The 27,728-nt window shown below is 43.5% G+C and overlaps 1 protein-coding gene across 9 annotated transcripts; it reads left to right on the top strand.

Annotated features, from left to right (window-relative positions):
- Positions 1–1,157: 1,157 nt before the first annotated feature.
- CDC27 (cell division cycle 27) lies at positions 1,158–27,346 on the top strand. 9 transcript variants are annotated; one of them, XM_041426416.1, is made up of 20 exons: positions 1,159–1,355; positions 5,924–5,999; positions 8,547–8,694; positions 9,792–9,917; positions 10,882–10,979; positions 11,493–11,647; positions 11,768–11,842; positions 12,224–12,363; positions 12,826–12,940; positions 15,360–15,475; positions 15,595–15,694; positions 15,918–16,125; positions 17,115–17,284; positions 18,564–18,716; positions 19,974–20,182; positions 20,961–21,078; positions 21,286–21,414; positions 22,103–22,177; positions 23,192–23,372; positions 24,624–27,346. In XM_041426416.1, the coding sequence occupies exons 1-20, from the start codon at positions 1,329–1,331 to the stop codon at positions 24,704–24,706; spliced, it is 2,502 nt and encodes an 833-aa protein (XP_041282350.1). In that variant the 5' UTR covers positions 1,159–1,328; the 3' UTR covers positions 24,707–27,346. The 9 variants fall into 9 exon arrangements, with proteins under 9 accessions (XP_041282346.1, XP_041282343.1, XP_041282350.1 ...); XM_041426410.1 differs by having other exon boundaries at positions 15,342–15,475; positions 17,112–17,284; XM_041426414.1 differs by having other exon boundaries at positions 1,160–1,355; positions 17,112–17,284.
- Positions 27,347–27,728: the final 382 nt, after the last annotated feature.

The raw sequence follows: 27,728 nt of genomic DNA, 5'->3' as shown, positions 1-27,728 counted from the left end.
GAGCCCTCCTGCTCCACACACAGCTTTGGTTCTCACATGAAGATACAGCCCCTGCCCACGTGTGTTTGGCAGCACATCAGGCTCTGACCTTCAGGCCCGAGTGCAAGTGCAAAGCACTGAACAGAGCAAGAGGGAGGGCAGAGTGCGTGTGTAGGTGTGTGTGCATCGGGGCACTGTTATGGCTGATTCAGCAAGCCCACAGAAGGATTTGGAGAAGGAGGGCCTCTGCTAGCTGCAGGTGGCTATTGATAGGCCAGTATATTTAATAAATTGAGGTTTACTTGTGCATCTTTATTTCATTCTTTTGCCAAAGCTCTGTGTGCCAGATGTCACACTTTCAAACACATCCAAGATGTAACTGGCAAAATATTTGCCTTGTACTTACAAGCCGGTAGGCCAGTTTTACTCCTGGATATGAGGACATCACGAGGAATTTCTTCACAGAATGGGTTGTTAAACATTGGAAGGGGCTGCCCAGGGAGGTGGCAGTCCCCATGCCCGGAGATGGACGCAGCACTCAGCGCTCTGGCCCATTGACAAGGTGCTCACAGGTTGGACCCGATGATCAGGGAGGTCTTTCTCAACCCACACGATCCTGCGATTTTGTGATGTCGTGGCTGAACCTATGTGGGGAGCACCATCAGCACGGACCCCTCAGGGACGGGGACAGGACCTGGCCCGTGCTGCCCCGACACTGGGAACGGGGACTCGGGAACCACCGGCCCAACCCAGCGCGGGGCCGGGCTGGCTCAGGACGGAGCCCTCGGACCAGCACCCCGAGAGACGCGGGCGCTCCCGACACACCGGGGGATCCCCAGAGCCCGTTCTGTGGCACCAAGTGCAAGTTCTGCACTCCACGGGTGCAAAGGCGCTCTGAGGGACGAGCCACAGGCCCCGCCGCGCTTCACCGGCCTCCTCACGCTCGTCCATCTCCGTCCTCGCTCGATCATCTCCGTCTCTGCTCGGACATCTCCGTTCCATCTCGGCCATCTCCGTCTCTGCTCGGCGATCTCCGCCCCAGTTCGGCCATCTCCGGCGCCGAGTTTCCTCCCGGCTGCCGAGCGCGGCTTTCCCAGCTGTTTTCCGTCGACGCTCGGCTCTTTCCGCCTGCGCCTTCGGGTATTTCCGGCGGACGGTTCGGGTATTTCCGCCGCCGGTTCGGGCGGACTCGGCGCCCGCCGGCCTCGCTCGCTCCGGTAACGGTCGGTGCGGGTTCAAATGAGCCGCGGCCGGGCCGGGCCCCGCCGTGACTCTCTCTGAGCCGGGCCGGGACCGGGGCCACCCCGCTCGGGCTCAGCGACCAGGAGGCGGAGGCCGGGGAGAGCAGGATGACGGTGCTGCAGGAACCCGTCCAGGTACCGACCCCCGGGCGGCTCAGGCCCCAAAGCCTGGCCCGGCCCGGGTTAGGCCGCCCCGCCCGCTCCGGGGCCGGGGCTCCGGGCCGCTCCCGGCGGCCCCTCGGCCGGTGGGCCCGCAGGACCTCCAGCTCCTCCGCCCTCCTCCTGCCGGAGCCCGCCGGGCTTCCCCTTCCAGCCTGCCGTCCCCATCCCCGGGCCGGCCGCGCTCGCCCCTTTGCCCCCCGGGCCCCTGAGGGAGCTGTCGGTGCTCCCGCAGCTCCTCAGCCGGTTCGGCTCCCAGGAAAGGGCCCCCGCGGGTCCCCCGGGAGACCTGTTGATACTTCGCTCACCTTCCTGCGTTTGCTGCCGTGTCGTGTTTAAATGCTCGCAGCGTGCTCGGATCCCTCCGTGTCGTGCGAGTGAAGGACGTTCCTTCTTCCCAAGGAGTTGTTTTTTTTTTCGGATTAATGGGAGACCTAGGAGAGAAAATAATATAAATTTCGTTTTTCTCTCGTGTTTCAGTCTCACTGCAGTTACTCTGGTGGGTTTCCTGTTCTTGTGCTGAGCCTTCCCATCCAAAAGTCGTGATTCGCAGAATTAAGAACTGCTTTTTCTTTCCGCAGTTCCTGTATGCCCGTTCTCTAACTATTCATAATCTTCATTAATCAGTCGTCTCATTCATGTTCCCATTCTTTTTTAAGATATATTTTTAGCATTTTAACACGATGTTTTGGGCTTTTTTTCTAGTTGCAGCAAGAGGTTCCTGGCAGCAGTGTTTTGTTAGAACACGATTGGGTTCTGTAATGAACATAATGAGGATTCTTGCTTTTGGCTCTTTTCTTTCTAATGAAAAGGTGGAAGGGGAAGAAAGGTTCCTGTGGACAACCATCCTGCTGACTTGACCCTGTCTGTGGAAGATGGTGACAGTGAGGGCGTTTTTGTAGACCAGGGGTTTGTGTCCTTGATGCCACCACTCTCCTCATCCCCTCTGAGAGCAGGGATCAGTGCTGGAAATGCTTTTGGCCACCTGGTCCCTCTCCTGCAGAGGCCATCCTGCACCACTGGTGTTAGCTGTGGAGCTGGGCTCGTTGTTTTGCACCAGTTGGGTATTCTAGGAAAACATGGGATTACAATAGAAAAGGAAGCAAGAATGCACTGCAGTGTGAATGAGTGAAGCTGACAGGAAACAATACCAAATGTTTCCAGTGCTGTGCTAACTAGACTGACCAAGTGGAAATATCTGCTCTCCTGAGAGCTCCCTGATAGAAATGTGGGGTCTTGTGGTATTTCAGAAAGGTACAGACCCCTCTAATGCTGTTCTCCATTCTTAACCTCTTCCCAACTTGGATGTTTTGATGAGGCTTTGCTGTGTTGAATGTATCTATTTAGACTGACTACATCTATTTAGATTCTGCTTTTAAATGACAGATCATTCCTTTAGCAGTAGTTCTGCTGCTGTCAGTTTTTCTGCTGTTCCTTGCTTGCAGGAGTGCTGGTAAGTTTAGGAATTATTTGTGACTGGGTAAAGTCCATTGTGTTTCTGAATTCCCAGTTTAGCTGAAGTCCACGTACTTAGTTCTGTTTTTATCATTTTCTTAATTGATTGGGGAAATTGACACTAGTTCTCATTTTTGTCATTGCAGAGATTTTTCCCGTCTGTTTGTCTGTTCTCTCCCAGCCTTTCAGATGTCTACAGGGCTCAGCATTCCAGGAAAAAAAAAACTGTCTTCCTTACATCCTCACAGCTGTGATGTTACTTGTTTGTCACAGTGTGACAGATAAATAACAGAATTTGTGTTTGTATGTAGCCTTAAAAATGTTGTGGTTTAATTAAATTAAATTCATGTCCCAGAAAGCATTCTGGCTACTGGTTAGGTTTTTGCTAACTTTTAAAATTCTTTTAAGTTGAACAGAGTGCCAAAGTTTACAGCCCTGTGCTGTACTTCCTGATATGGTCGATTTAAAACCCTTCAGCTCCAACATAAAACTGTGTCCCATGTGCTAAGAAACAGGCTGGATGCCTTCCAAATACTTCTGAAAAACATCTTGGAAAGAAAATGAGCACTTTGCTTGGAATTTAGCTGTTCAAGGTGATCATCTGCTGTGACTCACTGGAATGGTGCTTGAACTTGGCTGCAGACTGCAGGACCAACGTGTGCTTGTTCAGTGGGCAGAGTTTGTGTAAGTGGGGAATGCAGCACAGCCCATCCCAGAGCTCTCCTCCTCCCTGCCCACCCTGAGGACTGAAATCATGGCAGAATCTGCTTAGCATGGCAATAGAGGCTAAACAGCTTGGAAAACAATTTTCAAGGTTGTATAACTGTCAGAAGAGAACATCTCTCAAGAGCTCTTTGGCTTAGATGTGAAGTGACACTTGGACAATGCACAGGATTTTCTGGGTAGAAGATGGACCTGTCTGAATCTGATTTTATTTTCCTGCTCTCCTTTCTGAAGATGCCTTGCTGCAGGGCTGTGTGTGGTAGTTTTGGAATTCCCTGTTAATTTTGCATTTCAAATTAATTATTTTTAAAAGGAGTGATTAGGACTTGGAGGTTCATCCTGTCTGCAAGCACACTTGAATAAAATGTGGAAACGCTTCCAACTTTTTTCCTTTCCTCCACTATGAAGTGTTTCCTTCCTATGGAAACACTTCCAACTTTTTTCCTTCCACTTCCAACTTTTTACCTTCCTGAGAAGACTCTTCTGGTGTGGTTTAGCAATTGTGTACCACTAGTGCTGTGTACATGCATTGTGTTTCTTCTAAAACAAGCTCAATTACTGTTCTATATTGAGAATAATGTTCCTGTCCTAGATGGTGGGCAAGAAATCCTCTTTTTTTTGAGTCACAGTCATGGTTTAGACATCTGTTCTCATGGAAAATTGTTGCTGCATAGGTATGGCTGGTTCCCTGCTGCCTTCCTTTCCTCTTCCTGCTCTTTTAGGAGAGCCTGTGTGAGGATCCAGCCTCCAGCATGGGTCAGTTGAGGGCAGGAGGCACATTTTGGGCTGCAAAATGATAATTACTGGAGAACAGGGATTCTACCAGCCTGTTTCTTGCTTTCACTGGGACTCTGCTCCACAGCAATTGTTATTTGAGCCAGGGTGTAGTGTAACTCTTACAAAGTGGCTGTGACATAGCCCCAAATCCCTCGTGTCCCCTCTTAGCCTTTGGCAGGATTGTTCCTGGCAACTTGCTCTGGTTTGAGCAGTCAGATGACCCTGATTTTCCCACTCCCACCCCCACACCTTTGTTTTGTAAGCTGGCTGAGTTACAACCCTGCAAAGACAGGATTTTTAACCTGCCACAACTTGGCTGGATTCATCTAAACGTCACTTGTGACTTGGTGAAGGAAGAGCTGCTTTTGGGAGCAAGAGAAATGGGAGACCTTGGGCTGCTCTGGCTTCAGGATGGCTTAAAAGATTGTAACCCTGACCTTCTATCTGCCTGTTTGTCCTGCTCTGTCTGCAGGGAATGGAACCACCTTCAGCCTGGGAACCTTTCAAGGCAGCAGGGAGGCTCAGTTATCTGAAATATGGAATACAACCAGAGAGAAACAATAGCGTGTTTGTATTGCAAAGAGAATTCACTTCTAAATACGTCCAAATACTTCCACACAAGCTTAAAAGCACCTGTAGACTTCTTAAGCATATTCTTGGGATCTACTTATAGGAAAAAAACAGTTTCTCTGTGGAGATTTGTTTATAATATCCCCTGTAGTACTTGGGAGCCCTGGTGTGTGCTGTTCATGACGGCTGTGTGGGCTTCCCGTGAAGAGAACTTGCACAGTTTTCACACCCTGTGTTTGTCAAGTTTGTTTTGGAAGAAGTAGCATATGGTACATGCAGGACTGTGATGTTTGGATTTTTTTTAATTTTTTTTTTTTTTTAGATGAAATTGGCACTTGCCTTTCCAGCTGGGAATAGCACTGCAGGGCATTATTGCTTTCCCTGTGGAAGATTTCTTTTCATTTTGGAGTGTCTCATGGGTTTTGGAAGCAAATTCTATTTGTCTTTGGTTGCTGATGAGTATTGGAGAAATTCTAGATCACAGTGCCTTGAATTCACAAGTTCAGATCTTGTTTGGGATCAGTAATAGCAAAACTACTGCAAAATGGCTCTGTTTAATCAACACAAGTCTCATCTTGACCAACACTGAGAGGTTTCTGGGCCTGTTGGGCTTTGGTTTGGCATCTCAGGGAGATGCTTTAATGGGATACTCTGACCACTTGGGGTTGGCTTTTGGTTTTATCTTCACTGAAGGTGTTGTTGTGTGGTGTTGAGTTGTGCACCAGCCTAAGGCTCAGTAATTTCTGAGGGGTGTGGATGATTGTGGCTGGTAATGAGCGAGAAACACTCTAAGGTTGATACATTACTTCAATGCAGAGTTTGGTGGGGTTCTGGTGGGGTTTTTTAAACCTCCTTACTAATAGCCGAAACAAATACAACTTACCTAGCATGTTCATCCTCCCCTTTCATTTCATAGCTCTATAAAACCGAGCTGAACTTTACCTTTTGACAGTAAGAGGTAATGTTTTTTGCATTTTCAGAGCTCCCCACTAAATGAAGATGGTTTTCTTGCCTTGCAGGCTGCTATCTGGCAAGCACTGAACCACTACGCGTACCGCGACGCCGTGTTCCTCGCAGAAAGGTTGTATGCAGAAGGTGTGTACTTTGCAGTTATAAAGCTGATGCTTTTTTTTTATTTTTTTCAATTTTAATTTGGCATTCGTGAGCCTCTGCTCCTGCTTTATTTTCCTCCTGTTCTGATAGTGAAGTTTAGCTTTCTGCTTGGGGAAAGCAGAGGAGTGCCTTGCAGTTAGGTTGGAAAAATATAACAGCAGCAATGTTATTGTACAGTAAAATCTTAAGATTAAATTCAGATTTGTGTGTTTAAGTGCAGTGTTTACAGTGATCTGGTTTATGGTATCAAATGGGAGAATGTTGGGGGTTTTTTAATAACCCTCAAGCATTGCATTCTTCCAAGGGCACTTGAGGATAGATGCAGCACACAAATTCTACAAATTGGCTTGACATTGAAAGCTGTCTTTGCTGATAATGCAGCTCAGATATGTTGATTGGCTCAAAGAGAGTCTTGTGATGGTGAGAGAAAAGCACTGTGAAATTGAGACAGTGAGAACCAGAACATATGGAACAGGTATCTCCTGCTGAATCCCTGCTAATTGTTACTTCATTGTAAAGCTGTCAGGCTGGGGTCTTGGACAGGGAGCAGGCAGCAGTTACACAAATCTCTACTTTCTCTGGGTTCTTCAAACACTTTTTTGGTGAGTTCTAGCACCTTTTATTTCTTTAACCTTTTCTCCATGACCTCAGATAAGCTTTTTGTTCTTCTGTACTTCTTTCTCCTTGATACTGGTGGTCAGCTTTCCTTCTCTGTTTTGAAAGGTATTGTTCCCTAACCACTAACACAAAAAAACCCAATCCTTAAGCTAAAATGCAAGCATTGTGTAATTTCTCATGCTAAACAACCTGAGCTTATAGCTTGAATTAAACTGTATAAGCTATTTCATGCTCTGTTTTGTAATGAAATATTTTGCCCACCCTGCCCACAATGCACTTCTTAACAACGGAAGCACAAACCTAAGTTTTGAGAAATAAAGGCTTTCTCCTTGTGTCAGGGTTACAAATGGAATCTGAGGTGTTTGATCTGGTGCTGAAATGAGAAATACTGTGTAGAGTATTGTGTAACCTGATAATCCAGGTGTTTATGAAGAAAATAGTATTTTAGGGATGACAGAGCTCCCCTGAACACAACACACTGTGAGGTGCAGGGAAATGGTAGATTGAAGGTAATTGCCAAGGTTTTCAGAACAAAGAGAATCCACTTTTTGCAGCAGCCAGGAGAAAAATACCTGACTTGCTAGTAACACATCTTTACAGAATAATTCTCTGCAAGAATACTTCAAACAGCCTTTTTCAGTGGCCAGCAGTGCTGAGAGAAAGCAGCATGAATGCTGACACTTGGTGCAAGCAATTAACTGCTAACAAAACATCTGGCTCCTGGTTGAAATAAGTGGTTACACAGCAAAGTGGAAGCTGCAGAACTTGAATACAGTGGCTCCATGTTGGCAGGAATGATTTCACCCTGAGAAAAAACTTCTTTTAAGTCTACCTGCAATTACTGTCCTTGGTGGGGCATCTGTGGCTTGGTCGTTTCCCAGAGCTCTCAAAGTCTGTTAAAGTAGTGGATAAAAATTGATTTAAGTTGAATTTTCAAAAAGGTCTTCTGGTGTTTTTAGGATAAGGCTAATAAAGTGATCTCTGTTTGGGTCTTCTGTTTCCATTGTCACTGTTCAGGTGATGATAAAAACTTAAAATAGTCAGTTTTCAGTGAAGCAAAGGATTTGGGCAGATTCCCAAAGAGGTTTTTATACAGTGCTCATATTGATTTTTCTAAAGATTTCCCTATAGGTGAACAAACATCAAAATTGTTTATTTAATGCTGAATTCCATTTGCAGGATAATGTCTTCTGAAAAGTATAAAGGTAATGAGAGTTTATTAAGTGGTTGGAGTCTGAAGTTGCTTGTGTTCATACACAGCTTTTGATTTAAAATATCATTGTGTGAGGGTGATTTTAACATTTGGGGAAGTACAGAGTGGGTTAAGCTACCACAGATGTACAAAATCTGAGAGTTTGCAGAAAGGATTAAAGCTACTTCAGGGGTTGAGTCTGTCCTTTATGGTGTAATCATGAGTGGGTCTGAGCTCAGTCTCAAACCTGGATGCCAAGTCAAGCTCTTTGAGTAGAACATCCTCAGTGTGGTACATAATTCATTGCAGTGGAAGAAAATTTGGAAACAGACATCAATTCTAAATAGTTCCAGTGTGGTGACACTCTGAGCCAAGTCAGTCTTGGTGTGGCCAGCAGATTGTTAAAGTAGCTCTGGCCTGGCTGCTTCCCTGGGCTTGCTGCTGTTCTAACTGCAAGCTGGCTCATCACTTGTTCAGGTTGGGTAGCCAGAAGGATCAAAGTTCCTTTAAAGTTGTAGATGTTAAGAATTCATGTGACCAGCCAAGGAAATGGCATAGGAAGTTTGATAATCACCAACAGATAAAGGCTTCATTCAGGAATTAATTTCTAATACCAATACCCATTTTCTTCCGTCTTGTCCATAACTGGCTTTTACTCCCTGCCCCCAAATTTTTTGTGCTAAAATGATTAACATCTAACTGATGGTTTTGTTTTGCAGTACACTCAGAAGAAGCACTGTTTTTACTGGCAACGTGTTACTACCGCTCAGGAAAGGCCTACAAAGCTTACAGGCTCCTAAAGGGACACAGCTGTACCACCCCACAGTGTAAATACCTGCTTGCAAAATGTTGTGTGGACCTCAGCAAGTAAGTAAATCCTTCATGTTCTGTCCAGGGTTACAAATGGATTTATTTTTTTTGCTTGGATTTCTCTTTGGAAGATGTTGTCTTGTATAAAGTAGAAATTCATTGGTCCTTCAGCACAAAAGGTTACAAGTTCAATTTATTTTGCTTTCAGATATGGATCTAATGAGCATTAACCCATGTTGCAAAAACCTCTAAAAGTTGTTGAGTAACTTAGGCAGGAATTGCCAAGCTGTGTAGAGAGAAAACAGACCTCTTATGAGCTCATTTATACAGCTCTGCCTTGTTTTCTTGTGGGGATGGTCTGTGCTGATAGAAGCATACACCTACAAGTAAAATTTCAAGTGGTGGCAAGAAAAGGTAATTTGTTTGTTCAGGTGTTTGGGCTCAGATGCCTGAAAAGTGCCTCCCACCCCAGCAGTTGTATAAAGTAATTTTGAAGCCTGGCAGCCAGTGGCACATTCTGAGTGAGTGCTGCTGCTCCTGCAGGTGGAGGAGGTGCAAATTGAGCCTTTGTTCTCCTTTTGAGTCCTTATTGCAAGAAAGGCAGCCAGTGGCCCATTCTGAGTGAGTGCTGCTGCTCCTGCAGGTGGAGGAGGTGCAAATTGAGCCTTTTGAGTCCTTATTGCAAGAAAAAAAGGCATTAAAATCCATGATCTCTGCCATATCCCAACACTGGCTCTTAACTCAGTGCATGGGGGCCTTGCAGATTGTATTGCTTTGGGAAACAAAGCCAAATTAAGCACTGGTTTTGCTCAGATAAAGCACCTTCAAAGATCAAGTGTCTGAAGAGTCTCTTGTCCTTCATGCTAGGATTGATCACTTTTGGAAAAGTCATGCTGAATTTTGTGCTTCTGCTTTTGGCTTTGTTTTGTTTTTCTTCCCTCCCAGTAGAGCTGTTTGACTGCAGAGTCCTGAACCTCCCTGTTGTAGAGGAATCCATGGGTTATTTAATGTTCATTTGCAGGAACTGGTTTGTGGTTCAAAACCTGGGAACACTGACAGTGGATTTCTGTTTTTGTTTGCAGCAGGGTGAAAACACTGGACTGCCAGTACTGTGAGCCTTGTAACCCCCTTTAAACCTCTTGTTTTTTAAAAAGGCTTGCAGAAGGAGAGCAGATCTTGTCTGGTGGAGTGTTGAATAAACAGAAAAGCCATGATGACATTGTTATGGAGTTTGGTGATTCTGCATGCTTTACACTCTCCTTACTGGGACATGTCTACTGGTAAAGTTGCTTTTTCATTTTACCCAATGAAGTTGGAAGGTTTTTACTTGACCAAGCCCAGGTTTAGTCAAACATATCCTTAGTCATTACAGGAGACACCTCTCTCTGGGTTACACCATTTTGGAGCATGATAAATTCAGGTGGATAGTTGTGGAATCCGTCTGATTTGGAAATGGTTAATTTTAATTTTCACCCAAAGACTGAAAACACAAATTCCTCTTTTCTGGATGGAAAAGAATGCAATCCAAAAGTCTGAGACTTCTAGATACCTTTAGATTTGCTCTGTATTCTTCCCTAAGAAAAACTCTCAGCATGTTTCTGTGTTACCATTTAGATTTTTACTGTCTGTGTTATATAGTGTAGCTCTCACCCTCAAATCAAAGTTCTGAGGGTGCCAGGCAGAATAACTTGGCAATTGTAAGTGTTTTGATTTTGCTAAGATGCAAGAAGGGTTTCAGTAAATGTGAATGATTGATTGGAGTTGTTGGGCTCTTGGATTCTTCTCTACTATATCTCAATTATTTTCAAAATTATTTATTATCAAATTATTTTCTACTATATCTCAATTATTTTCAAATATTTTTCTTTGTAGCCAAATACTTAAGTGTTCAGTTTAGCTGCTAATTTCTTTGCAAAAATATTATCCATAGATACTTAAGATGGCTGGAAGGCTGGCAATCAGGTTACTGTTGGCAGAAAAGAAACAAGCTGTTGCAAAGAACTGCATCTTCCTAAAAATGAAAATTCTCAAGCTATTCTAGTGCTTATGTAACTTTTTTTGACAACTGTGTCTAAATATGTCAAGTAACTTCAAAAGAACTCAGGATTTCTTGGGCTTGAAACATGAGGAATGTTTCTATGCCTCTCAACATGTTTTTGTTTTTCAACTCCTCTTCTGGAAGACTCTCTTGAACAAAAATGCTGTTCTGAAGTTTCCCTGTGAACTGTTTCATTCTTTTTGCAGCAAGACAGACCGGCTTGCCAAAGGATCAGAATGTTACCAAAAGAGCCTTAGTTTAAATCCTTTCCTCTGGTCCCCTTTTGAATCACTCTGTGAAATAGGTGAGTCTGCAGAACTGTTGTACTAATGTAATTCTTGGGAGAGATTTTTTTGTGAGCAGCAATTCATTTAAAGTACTTTGCCATTGTTTAAAACTTCTGTCTTGCTTTCTTCCATCTTCATTATTTTTACATTTATGGATCTAACAATCCAAATGAGCTTTGCAGCCTACATTTAGTAGACACTTAGAACCTGATTCTGAGAACAGCTTGAAAAAACAATATATGAAAATTATTAAAAATAATTATTTTCCAGGGTTTTTTAGCAGAAGAAGAGAAGAATACTTCTGCTTTGGTACAAAGAGTGACCTGGGTTAGTGAAGGGTGTCCCTGCTTATTGCAGAGGGCTGCAGTGACATGTTCTTTAAGGTCCCTTCCAGCCCAAGCCAAATGTTCTATGATTCTACAAAATGTTTTAAAACACTTCTAAAATGCTTTGTCCCCTGTCCTTGATTCAGACTGAATATTCAGTGTACAAACCAGGAATAACTATTAAATCTCCTTCCACTCTTACAGGTGAAAAGCCAGACCCTGACCAAACATTTAAATTAACATCCTTACAGAACTTCAGCAGCTGTCTGCCCAACACTTGCACAACAGTGGTGTCTAATCACAACATATCCCACAGACAGCCTGAGAGTGTCCTCATGGAGACACCCCAGGACACAATTGTGAGTTTTGCTCAAATCATTGTAAAATCATTTGCTAGAATCAGTTGTTTATCCAGCTTAACTGAAAAATGTTAATTAAACGATACCCTGTGTACCTAAGAGCTGCCTTTTATTCTTCAGGAGTTGAACAGAATCAACCTAGAGTCCTCCAATTCAAAGTATTCCTCCTTGAATTCAGATTCTTCCATGTCTTACATTGACTCAGCTGTGATTTCCTCAGATTCTGTCCCTCTGGGGTCAGGAACTACCATATTGTCCAAACAGGCTCAAAATAAACCAAAAACTGGACGGAGTTTACTGGGGGGACCTGCAGCTTTGAGCCCACTAACTCCAAGGTAAGTCCTTGGGGTGGCCAGCCTCTGCCCAGGGCTGAGCTGCTGCTGCTGTTTGGGGTTTGGAGCTGCACAGCACACTCACACACACGTGGTGGTAGAATTTCTGTACAAGGGAAACCCAAACAACTTCAGGAACTGCTCTTGCTCCTAGTGTTGATCTCTTCTGGTTTTTAAACAACCAGTTGGTTATTTGGAGAGGAATTGTTGATTCAAGGTACTGCTTATTGCCTCCATGTCTTACATTGACTCAGCTGTGATTTCCTCAGATTCTGTCCCTCTGGGGTCAGGAACTACCATATTGTCCAAACAGGCTCAAAATAAACCAAAAACTGGACGGAGTTTACTGGGGGGACCTGCAGCTTTGAGCCCACTAACTCCAAGGTAAGTCCTTGGGGTGGCCAGCCTCTGCCCAGGGCTGAGCTGCTGCTGCTGTTTGGGGTTTGGAGCTGCACAGCACACTCACACACACGTGGTGGTAGAATTTCTGTACAAGGGAAACCCAAACAACTTCAGGAACTGCTCTTGCTCCTTGTGTTGATCTCTTCTGGTCTTTAAACAAGCAGTTGGTTATTTGGAGAGGAATTGTTATTCAAAGTACTGCTTATTGCCATGTTTTCACTTGAAAAATCTCTGAAGGAATATGCTACTGCTCTGGAATAAACTTTATTATGAAGAAAGGGTACTGTAAAGAGCTTTTCTTGAAGCCCAACTCCTGATGATCCTGTGGGTCCCTGCCAGCTCAGGATATTCCATGATGTGGGTCTGTGTTTTAACCCCTGCATCAGACCAGCTCTCCAGGTCTAACATTCACACACTGACCCTTCCTCTCTGGTTTGTTCTCAGCTTTGGAATTTTGCCACTAGAAACCCCAAGCCCTGGAGATGGATCCTATTTACAGAACTTCACCAACTCCTCCTCTGTCATCGATGTGCCATCCACCGGAGCACCTTCAAAGAAGGTACCTTGCATTCTGCAGCTCAGCTGCTCTTCTCAGAGCTTGACATTGCAGTGCACTTTAAATCCACAATCCAGAGGAAAAGAATCCATAATCCAGAGGAAAAAACATGTGAGCTAAGTTTTCCCCCCCAGATGCCCAGGCTGTAGTTGCTGGACTAACCTAGGGAAGATCTCTTGTGTTCTGTCCACCTCCCATCACAGAGAGTTGTACAAACACTGAAGCTTCCCAACAACAGCAGATTCAAACTTTTTAGTTTGCAGGGTGGAGTGTGAAGGCTTGGAATTGTTTGTTTTATTTATTTGATGTATTTTTTGAAGCCTCAAGAGAGCTGAAGCTACACATCTCTTGCAAGTAGTTCTTGAGTTGTAGTTTACAGACCAGAGTAATAAAAATCCTGTGCTGGTCTGTGAAGGACTGAGAGAATGGTGCTGTTTCACTCAGCAAAGTCTTGTGTAGGGGAAACTAAAAAATGCTTGCTTTACTCAGGAAGAAACTGCTGTAGTTGCCATAGTGATAAATGAGAGGTGGAATGTTGGTGACAGTTGAAGAACTATTTGTTCCTTTCTAAAAACAAAAACCTGAGGATTTTTCCCTGTATTTTTAGTAAATCTACAAATTACATGAGGGGTGTTGGTATTTTATAGGGGGCACTATTTTGAAATAATGTTGAATCTCTCAAAATTAGAACTATAGTTGCCATGTTTGCTCTGGACAAATCTTGATGCTGTGCCATTCTGAATGGGAAATTTGGGACCTGTGCTAAAGCAGTCAGTTAGGAATGTGCTTTGTTTGGCTGATCCAATTCCCACCCTGTGCTTGCTCAGGACCATTTGGAAACAGTGGCTTGTGCTGGACTGTGCACATGTAGAAAGGTAAATTTCCATGAGTCTGAAAATGGAACTAAAGTTAGTAAGGTGCAGCTCTTCTGAGAGCTGAAGAGCTTTAGGAAATCAAGTTGGATTTGCTGCTGTTTTGTTGCTTTGCTGAGTGTGACACAACAGCACTGAGGTGTAAATTTCACTACTCCACCCATAGGCCCTGCCCAGATGGAGCTGTGCCACTACCAAAACACAAATATTAAATACATTTTAATAAACAAATTCTGGTTCATGCTTTGTCCAGTGCAAGTAGTGACTGTGCCAGTTCCACTTTGCTCTTCCAGTTCTGTGTCAGATGAGGTTTGGTGGAGCAGTGGCTGAACAGAGGCAGTTTCCTAGGAAACACTTACATAAGTGAGTGAAGCATTAGGATGGATCCAAAGGCTTCCTGTCTGAGTGGGCAATTTCCTGGCCACCTAAACCATCCTCTGGTTACAGAATCTGGGAAAGGAACAGGACAGAGCTTTAGGGGCTGGGTAATGCACAAACTGACATTGCTTGTGCTGGTGTTGATCCATTTGTCCCTTTCTGGTGTCTCTTCCAAACAGCCATCACTGAATTGAATGTTGGTGTCCCTGGAGTGGGCAGAAAGATAATTTTTTTAAGCTTTAAAAAAAAAATATGAAGAGGATCTGTTCTGAAAACAGGCTGTGGTGCTATGCAGTTTGTGAATGGCTTCTGAATGGGATTGGAATAGGATAATTAAAAAATATTTTTCTAGTTTTTGTGGGGTTTTTTTTACAACTTTTTGCAGGAGTGAGGTTTGGTGGAGCAGTGGCTGAACAGAGGCAGTTTCCTAGGAAACACTTACATAAGTGAGTGAAGCATTAGGATGGATCCAAAGGCTTCCTGTCTGAGTGGGCAATTTCCTGGCCACCTAAACCATCCTCTGGTTACAGAATCTGGGAAAGGAACAGGACAGAGCTTTAGGGGCTGGGTAATGCACAAACTGACATTGCTTGTGCTGGTGTTGATCCATTTGTCCCTTTCTGGTGTCTCTTCCAAACAGCCATCACTGAATTGAATGTTGGTGTCCCTGGAGTGGGCAGAAAGATAATTTTTTTAAGCTTTAAAAAAAAAATATGAAGAGGATCTGTTCTGAAAACAGGCTGTGGTGCTATGCAGTTTGTGAATGGCTTCTGAATAGGATTGGAATAGGATAATTAAAAAATATTTTTCTATTTTTTGTTGGGTTTTTTTTGACAACTTTTTGCAGGAAAAAGCCTTTAAATATGATGTATTTTAATTCCCTTTTGTTCTTGCACAAGCACTTTAACATACAATTTCTTGCCATTAGATGGAGATTCCATATCTTCAAATAATGTGCATAAGCTTTGTAGACTTGCTGTTATTACCAGGTAGAAGGAGAAACACTTTGGATGTTTTTTCCCTGGGCATGGGGGAGCCCTCTCCTTAATTACAACAATTCTGTTTCTCCTCGTGCAGTGTTTGGTGGGTGGAGTGGGTTTGGTTTGGCACAGCAGAGATGGAGACTCCTGAGTGACATAATAACAAACCTGTAGAAACTCTGTGTTGTGCAGACTGTCAGCAGGATCAGCCAGGCTGGAACAAAATCTGTCTTCTCCCAGAGTGGGAATAGCCGGGAAGTCACTCCAGTTCTTGTTGCACAAACACAGAGCTCTGGTCCACAGACAAGGTAAAACAATCCTAGTACTGGAGCAGTTTTGCTTAAAGCAAATCTAAAAGCTGCTATTATTAAAAGTGGAGCAAAGAAGCTTACCTTCCAGTGTGTGATTTTTAAATGTTTCTTTTCAGTACGACACCTCAGGTATTGAGCCCAACCATTGCTGCTCCACCCAACGCGCTGCCTCGACGAAGCTCTCGCCTGTTTACCAGTGATAGTTCCACAACCAAGGTACCAAACCCCCCAGTGCTGCAAATCCCTGGCTTTCTCATCCATGCCACTGGGCCAACTGTGAATTTCTACTGATTCATAGCAGTTTTAGCACCTTCAGAACACATTCTGCAGCGAGCAGGGCATGGTTGTTACACATAATTTTACACTATGCACTCTCAAGTTTAGATTTCTGGATTTAAAAGACTCTTTTATGTGTAACTCTTACTTTTCTTATTTGCAGGAAAATAGCAAAAAATTAAAAATGAAGTTTCCACCTAAGATTCCAAACAGAAAAACAAAAAGCAAAACAAATAAGGGAGGAATAACTCAACCAAACTTAAATGACAGTTTGGAAATTACCAAACTGGACTCTTCCATCATTTCAGAAGGGAAAATTTCCACTGTTGCACCACAAATCCAAGCTTTCACGCTACAGAAGGCAGCAGCAGGTCTGTAGTACAGTAAAATCTGATATATCTGGGTTTTAATGTTGCTTCAGTATTTGCTTCTTTCCTGGTTCATTTAGCATGCAGCTCTCACCTTTGTATAGTGATAAAAACTGATTTAATTCAACGTGTTCTTAACTTAGAAACATGTGAAGAAATCTTGAGAGTGGTGATTGTCAGCAGATAAATCTTGCAAGCTCTGGTCCTTATTAATAATTAAAGTATTTTTAAAGCATATAAAGTATTATAAATTGTTATGCAGTGTATAAGTTTTGATAATAGTATAAGTAATGTTATTACGATTCTAAATGTTACATTGTTACAAAGTATAACTTCAAAATTTTAAAGTATATAATTTATGACAGTGTTGTCCTTGGAAACTGATTCAAAACCCAGTCATCTCTTAATATGAGCTTTATGTGGTCTGTTCTCCCTTGATGTTTCCCATTTGTTTAAAAACAAGTCTTTATTCAAATTGTCAGAAAATCCTAAGAAAAATGCTGAATTCCCCTCTTTTGGCTCAGTAATGTTTCCAGGCAGCAAGAGGATGTATCCATGGCTACCAGGCTTGTGGAAACTGCTCAGACCTAAAGAAATGTTTGAATAGCTGCTGGAAGTACAGAGCTCCACTCACCCTGAGCCCCAGAGTTTAAGGACTCATTATTTTCTAGCTTCCCTTACAGAGGCTGATATTCAGAATATCATGCTCATGTTAATTAATTGCATAATGTTAAGAGTATATAAACTTATTTGGAAACTCCTGAAAGGTTTTCATAGGCAAATTCAGGAGCAGTGCACAGGGGAGAGATTTTGGGATTAGCACTTCCAGGTAAATAAGTCTCAGCTGAACTCCTGAAAGGTTTTCATAGGCAAATTCAGGAGCAGTGCACAGGGGAGATTTTGGGATTAGCACTTCCAAGTAAATAAGTCTCAGCTGTCTTTTTCTTTTATTTTTTCCCCCACTTTTATTTATTGTGTTTTTCTCCTAGAAGGTTTGATGAGCCTTCTCCGGGACATGGGGAAAGGTTATTTAGCCTTGTGCTCATACAACTGCAAAGAAGCCATCAATATCTTGAGCCATTTGCCATCCCACCACTACAACACAGGCTGGGTGCTGTGCCAAATTGGGAGAGCTTACTTTGAGCTGGCAGAATACATGCAGGTAGGAATGGGGGCCAGGCCTTCCTCTTCTCACTTTGCTTTGGCACTTTTACACAAAAGCTGCAGATCTCTTGTAAAATCCATGAGAATTTTGCAGTTGTGGTAAATGGATAAATATAAAAGTTACACCTGGAATGGATTTAGTCTTGAATCTGCTTCATTAGAGCTTTCTCATTTGAGCTTTCCTAAAATTTTTTCTTAATGTTACTTCCTCTTGTATCCAAGTGTTGGGGTCTCCTCCTTGTTTGTCCTGTCTCTATCTCCCGCTGTGCTGATGGAATTGTTTGCACTGCACTGTTTTAGAATAGATCACTCAACAATTTGAGCTCTAAACCAAAAAACTTCTCTCCATTCTATTTAATTCTGATCACATCAGTGACCCAGTTTCCCTTCCAGCCTCACAAATGAAGCACTGGCACAGCTGAGGTGATGCCAAACTGCTCCAGAATCAGAAGTGAGCAGTTAAGGGTAGTCCCACAGTTCACCTCTCCTTGGCACTGTTGTCCTGACAGCTGATGTGCCTGTTTGATAAGTTCTTAAAACACTCCTTGGCAGAATGTGTGCAGGAGACAAAGGAGAGGGAGGTTTTGAGCTGTGCACAGTCTGTTTCCAGATGGAACATGCTGGGTGCTTTCATAGATTATTTAGAAAGGTGAGGCTACAGATTTTAATCACAGAATTCCAGGGTGGTTTGGGTTGAAGGAGACTTCAAAGCTCATCCATTCCCACCCCTGCCATGGCAGGGACACTTCCACTGTCCCAGGCTGCTCCAAACCCTGTCCAGCCTGGCCTTGGGCACTGCCAGGGATCCAGGGGCAGCCACAGCTGCTCTGGGCACCCTGTGCCAGGGTCTGCCCACCCTCCCAGGGAACAATTCCTTCCCAATATCCCATCTCACTCTGCCCTCTGGCAGTGTAAAACCATCACCCCTTATCCTGTCACTCTTTATTGGGATGGTTAACAATCATAACTGACCCATAAAAGTCTGTTGCACTCTTTCTGATTTTGTGGGTGATGTTTTTGCCTCACTCAAGCATGGATGGAAACAGGAATGCAGCTGAGTCAGCAGGAGGGAGAGCTGGCTGCATTCCTGCTGGCATGAGTATCCTGGGATACAGTCACTTCCTTCCCTTGAAAGGAAAGTTTAGGGCTTGCAGCTCTGTGTAGAACACTTAAAAAGCAAAGAGGATGCTCAGGCTGGATGTGAGGCCTTGGACCTTGACCTCTGTGCTCTGCCTTGCTGGGTGAAATTTTATTTTAAGTTTCATTTCTGTTCTCAGGCTGAGAGAATATTTTCAGAAGTGAGGAGGATTGAAAACTACAGAGTAGAAGGCATGGAAATCTATTCAACCACACTCTGGCATCTGCAGAAAGATGTTGCCCTTTCAGTTCTTTCTAAGGATTTGACAGACATGGATAAAAACTCACCAGAGGTATAAAATGCTGTGGGCTTGAATGAGAAGAGGGGAATTGTACATAGTAAAATCAGTGATTCAGAACAGAGCTTTGAGCTCTAATCCAGTGTGCTCTCCAGTGGGAATCCACCTGAACATGGCAAAACTGGAGAGGGAGCTGGCAGGGTTGTCTGTTGAACTGCTGGTGCCTGAAATGGCTCCTTAAAAATTATCAGCTTATGTGGAACCTTTTATCTGTTAATGGTTATTTAAATTTCCCTTGGCACCATTCAACCAGGAAGATCATGGGTTAGTCAGTCACTCTTGCTGCTGCCAGTGTGCAGAAATAAGGAATGTCTTTTTCCTGTACCTTTTAATTGCTGTAGCTAATTCACTGGCACTTACAATATTTGTTCTAGAAGTTATTTGCAGACTTGATGTTGCACATTCTTATACCAAAGTCCATTAAACTGCAGGGTGTGTGGTAATGTAGTCACAACGTGCCAAAACCCAGAAATCTTTCAATGAGTGCCACAGTGAAAAGTAAAACATGTGAGTTGATAAATGTGCTCTTAAGAATTGAACAAACTGTAGAGGATATTGGAAATCTTTGTGGTGGAGGAGGAAATCCAATTTATGTTGTCCTGCTAGTTCATCTAAGAGTGGAAAACAAACTCAGTGAACAGTTGGTGGTTGTAGTAAGATTAGTCAGGATAGAGGGAAATGCAGATTCTAATCCAAGGAGTGGAAAATAGTTATGTGCTTTGCCTTTGATGCTAAAAATTTGGGCAAGTGGGGGACCCTGGGCTGTGGTATTTACAGTCTTGATGGGTGCTGAGCAGCAGGGAAAGAGGAGGTTGATGCTAAAATTCTTCCTCTGCAGATTTCCAGATTTGTCAGTTGGAGGGAGCTGAAGAAATAAAGTACCATCTCCCCCTTCGTTACTCTTAAATATCAAAGATGTTTTATTTCTGGCCTTCTCAACCTTTAAAAGCTTTAGTCTTTAGTCATCAAAGGATCTAATTGGTGCAGACTTATTGGGTGTCCATGGATTCTCCATTTCTGTAATTCAGCTTGTTTATTTATTCATTTATTTATTTTAGAATGTGTATTTAGCCCTGCTTGCCTCACAGGAATGAGCCTGAACTAACTGTTGATTTATTCCTATTTTTACTTTTTAATCTAGGAGTAAGTTATTTATAATTATTCAAAGCAGCATAGATAAATGTGTTCATCTCAAACTTAGTCACCCAGAGTAGTAAAAAGGGTTCTGCTCCTGCCCTGCTGTTGTTCCAGGCCTGGTGTGCAGCAGGAAACTGCTTCAGCTTGCAAAGGGAGCACGACATTGCCATCAAGTTCTTCCAGAGGGCCATCCAGGTGGATCCAAACTATGCCTATGCCTACACCCTGCTGGGCCACGAGTTTGTGTTGACAGAAGAGCTGGACAAGGCCCTGGCCTGCTTCAGAAATGCCATCAGGGTCAACCCCCGGCACTACAACGCCTGGTAGGTCTGCCTGTATCCCCTGCTGCTCCAGAATTCCTTCTGGAGGAACATCTCCTGGGTGCTGCCACTGCTGTAATTTCATGGAGTCTGGTTTGGGTTGGAAGGGACCTCACAGCCTGTCCAGTCCTACCCATGCCGTGGGCAGGGACACCTTCCACCACCCCAGGCTGCTCCAGCCCCATCCAGCCTGGCCAGGGACACTCCCAGGGATGGGACAGCCACCATCTACCTACCACTCTTCCCTCCTGGAAGAGAGCAAAGCCATTCCTGCAGAAGATGGGGGGCTACTTTCACAAGGAAGGCAAAAATTGACTTTTTTTTTTTTTTGGTTTTCACAGATTGTTTAGGCTGTATTACCCCAGCTATTTTGTCCAGTTGGGCAGCATTCTTTGTGCATTGTGTGTCCTCAGTTGCAGTTGGAGAGATGAGATCTCAGCCTCTTCATACCTTAAGACACACTTAGTTTCTTACAGCTTTTTAATATATAAAGCAGTACAAGTTAGATCTGTGAGTGTGATAGTGTTAATAACTTTTGTGTCCTTTTATTTAGCAGTTCCTTAGCCAGTCTTGCTGTGTATCACACATCCCCACACATCAGCCATCCAATGGATAATGAAAAGAAAGAAAATTTTAGACAGCTTGTTCCCCCAGGAAATCCCTTCCTACCCTAGATGGGCTTGGCAAGGCTGTGAACCATTCCTGCCATGTCACATTCACTGACAGAAACTAATTTGGTTAAAATCCAGTGCTACTTACCAGAATTGTTTCTCTGCTGCAGGTACGGGTTGGGAATGATTTATTACAAACAGGAGAAATTCAGTCTGGCAGAAATGCATTTCCAGAAAGCACTTGATATCAATCCTCAGAGCTCAGTCCTGCTGTGTCACATTGGAGTAGTAAGTACATGGCACTTAACCTGGGTGGGGAGAAGGGTTGGGGTGGAGAGGTAAGGAGGATTTTTCTTCCTGTACAAGAAAAATCAGAATTGGTCTAGAACTGGGCAAAGCAGGTTGGAAGTAAACATGGTCAGAAGAGTTTGTCCTTGCCCAGCAGATGAGCTGTTATTTTTCCCCTTTTGGAATTGTTCTCTCTTTGTGTGCCAGGTTCAACATGCACTGAAAAAATCTGAGAAGGCTTTGGACACTTTGAACAAAGCAATCAACATCGACCCCAAGAACCCACTATGCAAATTCCATAGAGCCTCGGTGTTGTTTGCAAATGAGAAGTACAAGGTCAGTCTGGCAGCCTTGAAATTCCTGTAGCTGGGAATGGGGGTGCCTTGGGAGCTGAATGTTTGCAGGTCACCCTGGGGAGCACCAGGGCTTGCAGGAAGAGCCTGGGACATGGGCTCACCCTCACCAGGGTGGCATTAAATATTTTGATTGTAATAAAATCTGGGGCCATCAGGTGTTGCCTTTTAAATTATTATTTTAGTTTGACTCACTATCATGAATTTATACTAAATCATTAAAAAAAAACTCAGCCAACTGTCCCATATCAAATGACAGCAATAAGAACCAGCTGTTTCCAAGGTTGTGTTGTAGAGTGAAAAGTCAGAAGTGAAGCAGTTTTGGGCTGATCCCCTGCTGACCTGAACCCTATTTAGAATAGATCTTCCCACAGTGTTTATCCAGCAGCTTTTCCTCTGGCCAGTGTTTTTTTGCTCCAGAAGACAAACCAAGTCTGTTTTGAAACTTGCCTCAGAAACATGTGTGCACACCGAAAGGGAAAACTTTACTTAAAACTTTTTATTTCTAAATGCAGACTAAATATTTTTTCAGTCGAATTTCTTAATGATACCAGGTGACTGTCACATCAAACAGCTCCAGCATCAAGAACCAGTTTAAAAGTAAAGTATAAGTGTCACTAAAAGTGTTTGGTTTCAAATGCCTAATATAATCACTCTTTCCAACCTTTCAGTCGGCTTTACAAGAACTTGAAGAACTGAAACAGATTGTTCCCAAAGAGTCTCTTGTTTACTTTTTAATAGGAAAGGTAAGTAAAACTTCACTGTGATCCTAAGTTCTTTGTTTTCCTTTGCTGCTTAATGAGAAAATTTGATGCCTGTCACTAAGATGCTTCCACTTGAAGCAATATTCTAAAAATTCTCAAAAAAGATTCTTAAATAAGGCTTAGTGCTCACAGCTGTATCATGTGCCAGCTTTTAAATGCAGAGGACAGTTAAAGAGAGCTGGAGATGACAGTCCATCCCTCAGTGAGCACAGCTGGTTATTTGCACATGGAACTATTACAATATTGAATCATTCTCATTGTGTCAGAAATACTGAATATGAAGCAGCTACACCCTCAGTGAGCACAGCTGGTTATTTGCACATGGAACTATTACAATATTGAATCATTCTCATGCATTGTGTCAGAAATACTGAATAAGAAGCAGCTACGTTCCAACCTTTCTTGTGTGAAATGCCAGAGAAGTGATCTAGTGACAGAAATCCTCCTTCCCACCACCACCTCTGCTGATAAGCTTTAAATAACTTCTGTAACTTTCTGCTGGGGAGTGTCTGGTCACTTGGAAGCATGAAGACAAACTTCCCTCTAACACAGAGCTGGAGAACTCTCTATCAGCAAGATTTCTTTATTTTGTTTGAACTGGAGAGAGGTAAAAGGTTTTGTGCTGAAATGTGTTCACTGGTATTTGTCCAGGAGTAGCTGGGCCTCTTTTCTGCCATGAGTGGCCATGTCTAGACAAACTGAAGTATTTTCACTGTTTAAATGCTCGACACAGATAAATAACTTCCTCATCTGTCCTCAATGATAAAGAATCTCTTAGCTGCTAGTTTATTTATTTTTATTTTTAAATAGAAACACTTGCTCTTTCTACACATATTTATTTCCCTTGAGGCTCACATAATAAGTTTTTCATATCCACCCTCTGTTGCTTTCCATAAAACATCACTGAACTGTGGAACATTCAATGCCCAAACCTTCAAGTAGTAGCTTCATGTAAATATAGCCTTTTCTGCCTTTTTTTTTTTTTTTTCTGTTCAGGTTTATAAAAAGCTGGGTCAGACACATCTGGCTCTAATGAATTTCTCCTGGGCAATGGACCTGGATCCCAAAGGAGCCAACAACCAGATCAAGGAGGCCATAGACAAGCGATACCTGCCCGACGACGAGGAGCCCATCACCCGCGAGGAGCAGATCAGTGAATGCTACCCCTACGAGTCAGGTCTGTGCTCCAGCCAGGAGCTTCTGCCCCTGAGCCCTGGCAGAGGGCCAGGGTTAAGAGGTGAAACATTTCTGCCCAGTGAGTTGGAGCTCTGGAGGCTCTTCACTCAGAATCCATTCGTTGTCCCTACAGAAAGCGTGGCGTGAAGGGCTGTGAAATTCCTTTAGATGTAGCAGGACAGAGATTGTGGTAACTCTAAATTTATACAAATCATGGGTGGCTTTAAGAGTATCCCAGGAGAGCAAGACATTCCCAGGGCTGCAAGTATTTCATCATAAAGCATCAAATAATTTCAGAGTAAATGAATGGCAGCTGAAGTTGTCTGTAGATGCTTTTTCAGAAGTTAAACTGGATCAAAATACTTGGTGTGCTGAATATAAAAGGTGGCTGTTGATGAAGGTCATGGAAGCAGTTTGATTTGGATCAAGAGAAAATAAAACACTATGGGGAGCAATTTACAGAAAGGAACAGCCCAGGTTTTTCTTCTCTCAGCTTTTGATTATGAACTTAAATTCCATAAAGCATGGTCAGTCATAAATACCTATCTGCAGGCTGAAATGGGGATAGAAAATAAATGCTAATAAGCAATTTAATTCTCTTCCCACAAAGAAGGAACTATAGCAGGATTTGGATTCTTATAGAAAAATGGCTGTGTCCTGCAATTCCAGATTCTGTATATCACGTTGCATGGCTGTGTCCTGCAATTCCAGATTCTCAAAAACAGGGAAAGGTGACAACTGTATATCACGTTGGTTTTTATTGGTCCTGTGTGCTTTTTAATATGGGAATTTTCCAGAAGTGCAGTGCAGGGTAGTATCCAGTTTTTCTCTCCCTGCTGTTGTAACTGGGGTGATTTTGAGCCCGAGCTCCCTGGGCTGAGCCTGTTCTGACCAGGAGATGGAGACAGAGACTGGAACTGCTGAGCCACACCTGAGCAGTGCAGGAAAAAACCCAAACACCAACCAAACAAGAAAAAAAAAATAATGTAAAAAGGAAAAAACTCCAACAGCTTAATCTGTCCAATAAGCATAAACAAAATAAGTGTTGGGCTGTGTCACTGTTCAGCTTCCCTGGCTGTGCAGAGAAAGTGTGGAAAAGTTCCACAGCCTCAGCTGAATGGGACAAATTAAAGTCATTTAAGGTAATTTGGGGGGGAAGCAGAATTTTTCTGTCAATGCTTTGGCTGGGCTGGTGGCAGGGGGGCTCTGCAGTGGGACAGCCCCTGACCCCAAGGTCTCTTTGTCCCCACAGTGGGCACAGACGAGTCCCAGGAGAGCAGCATGACGGACGCGGACGACACGCAGCTCCACGCCGTGGAAAGTGATGAATTTTAACCTCCAAGAGCCAGTGTCTGAGCTTGAGTGTGTGTGACTGGTACTGTCGTGTTCTCCCCTTCCTTGGCATCCTGGGTTCTACATCTCTGAGCCAGCACTGTCGTTGTTCTCCACTGACACCACGAGTGCACCTCAGACCTGAACTTAGCAGAGTTCATGGCAGTGCAATATCCAGCTGCTGCTGAGTCTGACTAGTTGGCTCTTACACATTTATGGCAGTGACTGAGGAGAAAATGCTGGTTTTGAACTCCCCCTTGCTGGAAAAAAAAATATCATGGAAGACAGACTTGTGGTTTGCTGTAAGGAAGCCAGTAGATGTGGGGATAGTACTAATGACGAGGTGTCTTGTTCTTTTTCCAGAAATGTGTCTTAGTTTGGGTCTTTCTTGGTAAGCAGAGTGCTGAACCTCATTTCCAAGTTCTCCAAGGACAGTGTTGACAAACAGGCTGTTCAAGACTTTTGCATATTGTAGTGTAACTTAAATGCCAGGGAGTGTCAATGACCTTAAAGCTGCAGTGTCTCCAGTGAGCAACCAGGACTGGGCGTGTGTCAGGCCACGTGAAACAGCCCTGTCCCTGCCCAGGGTGCAACTGCAGGAGAATCACATTGCAGGATCAGAGCTTTCATCAAATGCTTTCATGTTCTAACCATGAGTTAATTTATTCACCCGGTTTTGGAAAGGTCAGTGTTTACTTTGTATTTCTGTCAGCACCACCTTGCTTCATTTTTCATGCACCCCTTGTTCTTCCCCTTTAAAGAATAAAAATTAATAAAGGGAAAAATCAAGAGAGAAATGTAGATACCAGTGTAATGTGAAACATCAAACCCTTAATCCTGTGAGAGTGGGAAGACTGGAAGCCTTAATACAATCAGAACCTTGGTCAAATGCATCAAATAATTGTCTCAGATCAGTATCTCCTTAGGTCTGCTATCACTTTGAAAACTATTTTGTAAAGTGTGGTCCAAGCAGGATGCAAAAATGTGCAATTATTTGTCTTTTTCCTTATTTTTGTAAGTTGTTCTTTCAGTTTTCCATTCTAGGAACACTTTCCTTTCCTCCAGGGTCTGTTTCTGAGAGGAGAAAGCTGTGCCACATTAGTGAGTCCAAACTGCTCTCTGTAGCATTCTGCAGCAGCAATTGGTGCCCTTTGTGCAGTGATGATAAAGAAAGTGTATGATACAAGCAGTTTTAAAGAGCAATTTATGCCTAATAAATTGGGAATGATACAAATTTCATAGCTATTTGTTGTGATCAGTCTTAATGGTTTTTTTTCCTTTTTTTTTTTAATATATTGGTTTTTAGGTGTCTCTTAGTTTCCTTTACACTTCAGTTTCTTTTGAATTCTGTCCTTGTCCACGTGACACCTCTTCTGTCCCAGCTTATCCCTGGTCCAGAGGCACATGGACACCTTTATCCTTTGAAAAATCATCCCCAAGTTCTGAGCAAAAATAGAATTCTGTGGCGCGGTGGGATTTTTTTTTTTTTTTAAGTAGGAGGATGGGCAGTGAAAAATAGCCTTCAATTCCCCCCACAGGGTGAAAAAACCCTCTAAAACCTGAGGAATGACAAGAGGTTAAATGAGCTCTGTGCCTTGCCCTGCACTTTGGTCAGCTGGGTCTGGGAGGCTGCTGGACTGACTGGTGATGGGTCTGGGCTGGAGTGGGGCTCTCACAGGATCCCTGGGGTCATTCCCCTTCCTGGAGAGCCTTCCCTGGGGAAGCCTCAGGGCTCAGGTGTCCCTGGAGCTGCTCTGCACCCAGGCCACAGCTCCCAGCCCTGCTCCTGAGCTCCCTGTCTCTCCTGCTGTGCTTTTCCAGCTTCCCAACACATCCCTCACCAGAGGAGTCTGAGCAGCACTCCTGCTAAGGTCTGCAGGCAGCACTTGTGGAATGCCACTAATTACCATGTTAATTGGCTTCCTTTAGGTTCCCAGCATATTTTCTAAACAAAAAAGCAGGAGGAAGCAGGTGCTATTTACTTTTTCATAACAAATGTTGTTCATGTGGGGACCAGAGATCCAGGAATTGTGGGGCCTTTTTTTCCTTTTTATTTGTTCCCTGAAAACTGCAGTGAAACTTTCAACCCCTTGGAAAAAGCTCTTAATTGAGCTGGGATCTCAAAGGATGTTTGTGCTATTTGGAAGATTTAATACATAAAAACATTCCTGGCTTTGTATGTTCATCCTACCTTAAAGGTTGTTTTTTTTTTTATTTTTTTTTTCCCCAAGGATCCAGGGTCCCATTTAGGCCTTGCTGCTATTTTACATTCTAAGGAAAAAAACACAAAAATAGTATTGAAGGATTAAAATTTGGCTCTTTGAGGAGGGACAGAGAGGAAGAGGCTGAGCATAGAGGTACTGGCCTGCAGGTGAGCAAGTGTTCACTGAAGAGAATTAGGGAACTGTCATTTTCTTACAACAAATCTGTGGAAGAATGCAAAGTGTGGGTGTGGTGTTACTATTTGCATTGAAACAATGTAATTTGTCCTTTTTTTTCTTGATTTTTTTTTTTTTTTTTGCTTTACTTGATTTTTTTTTAATTTCAAAAATTGTACAGTCCTAGGGGAAAAAAAAGTCTTTTCTGTTAATATATTTGCAATTCATGAAAGGATGTGGAAAATCCAAATAAATTACTTTTAAAAGCAGGCTTAGCCCCAGGTGCTTTGGGTCAGGGGTGGGATTTGCCCTTCAGGAGTTGGGAATGCTTTAAGGGCACCTTGGGGTGCACAGGGCTCTTTTGTGTCCTGTGTCACCTGTAAATCTCCCACAGCCTTCCAAGTGGGCTGCAAGGTCCTGGCTGGAATTGGGGTGAGGTGGGAGGTGTGAAATGGGTGTGACATGGGTGTGAGGAGCTGGAGCCCCTCTGAGCCAGGCTGGCAGAGCTGGGGGTGCTCACCTGCAGGGGAGAAGCTCCAGGCAGAGCTCAGAGCCCTTGGAAAGCCTAAAGGGGCTCCAGGAGAGCTGAAGAGAGACTTGGGGACAAGGGGTGGAGGGACAGGACACAGGGAGTGGCACTGCCAGAG

This window comes from Onychostruthus taczanowskii, unplaced genomic scaffold, assembly GCF_017590055.1.
Source record: "Onychostruthus taczanowskii isolate IOZ18803 unplaced genomic scaffold, ASM1759005v1 scaffold91, whole genome shotgun sequence".
Lineage (NCBI taxonomy): Eukaryota > Metazoa > Chordata > Aves > Passeriformes > Passeridae > Onychostruthus > Onychostruthus taczanowskii.
This window is presented reverse-complemented; position numbering and strand designations above follow the sequence as displayed.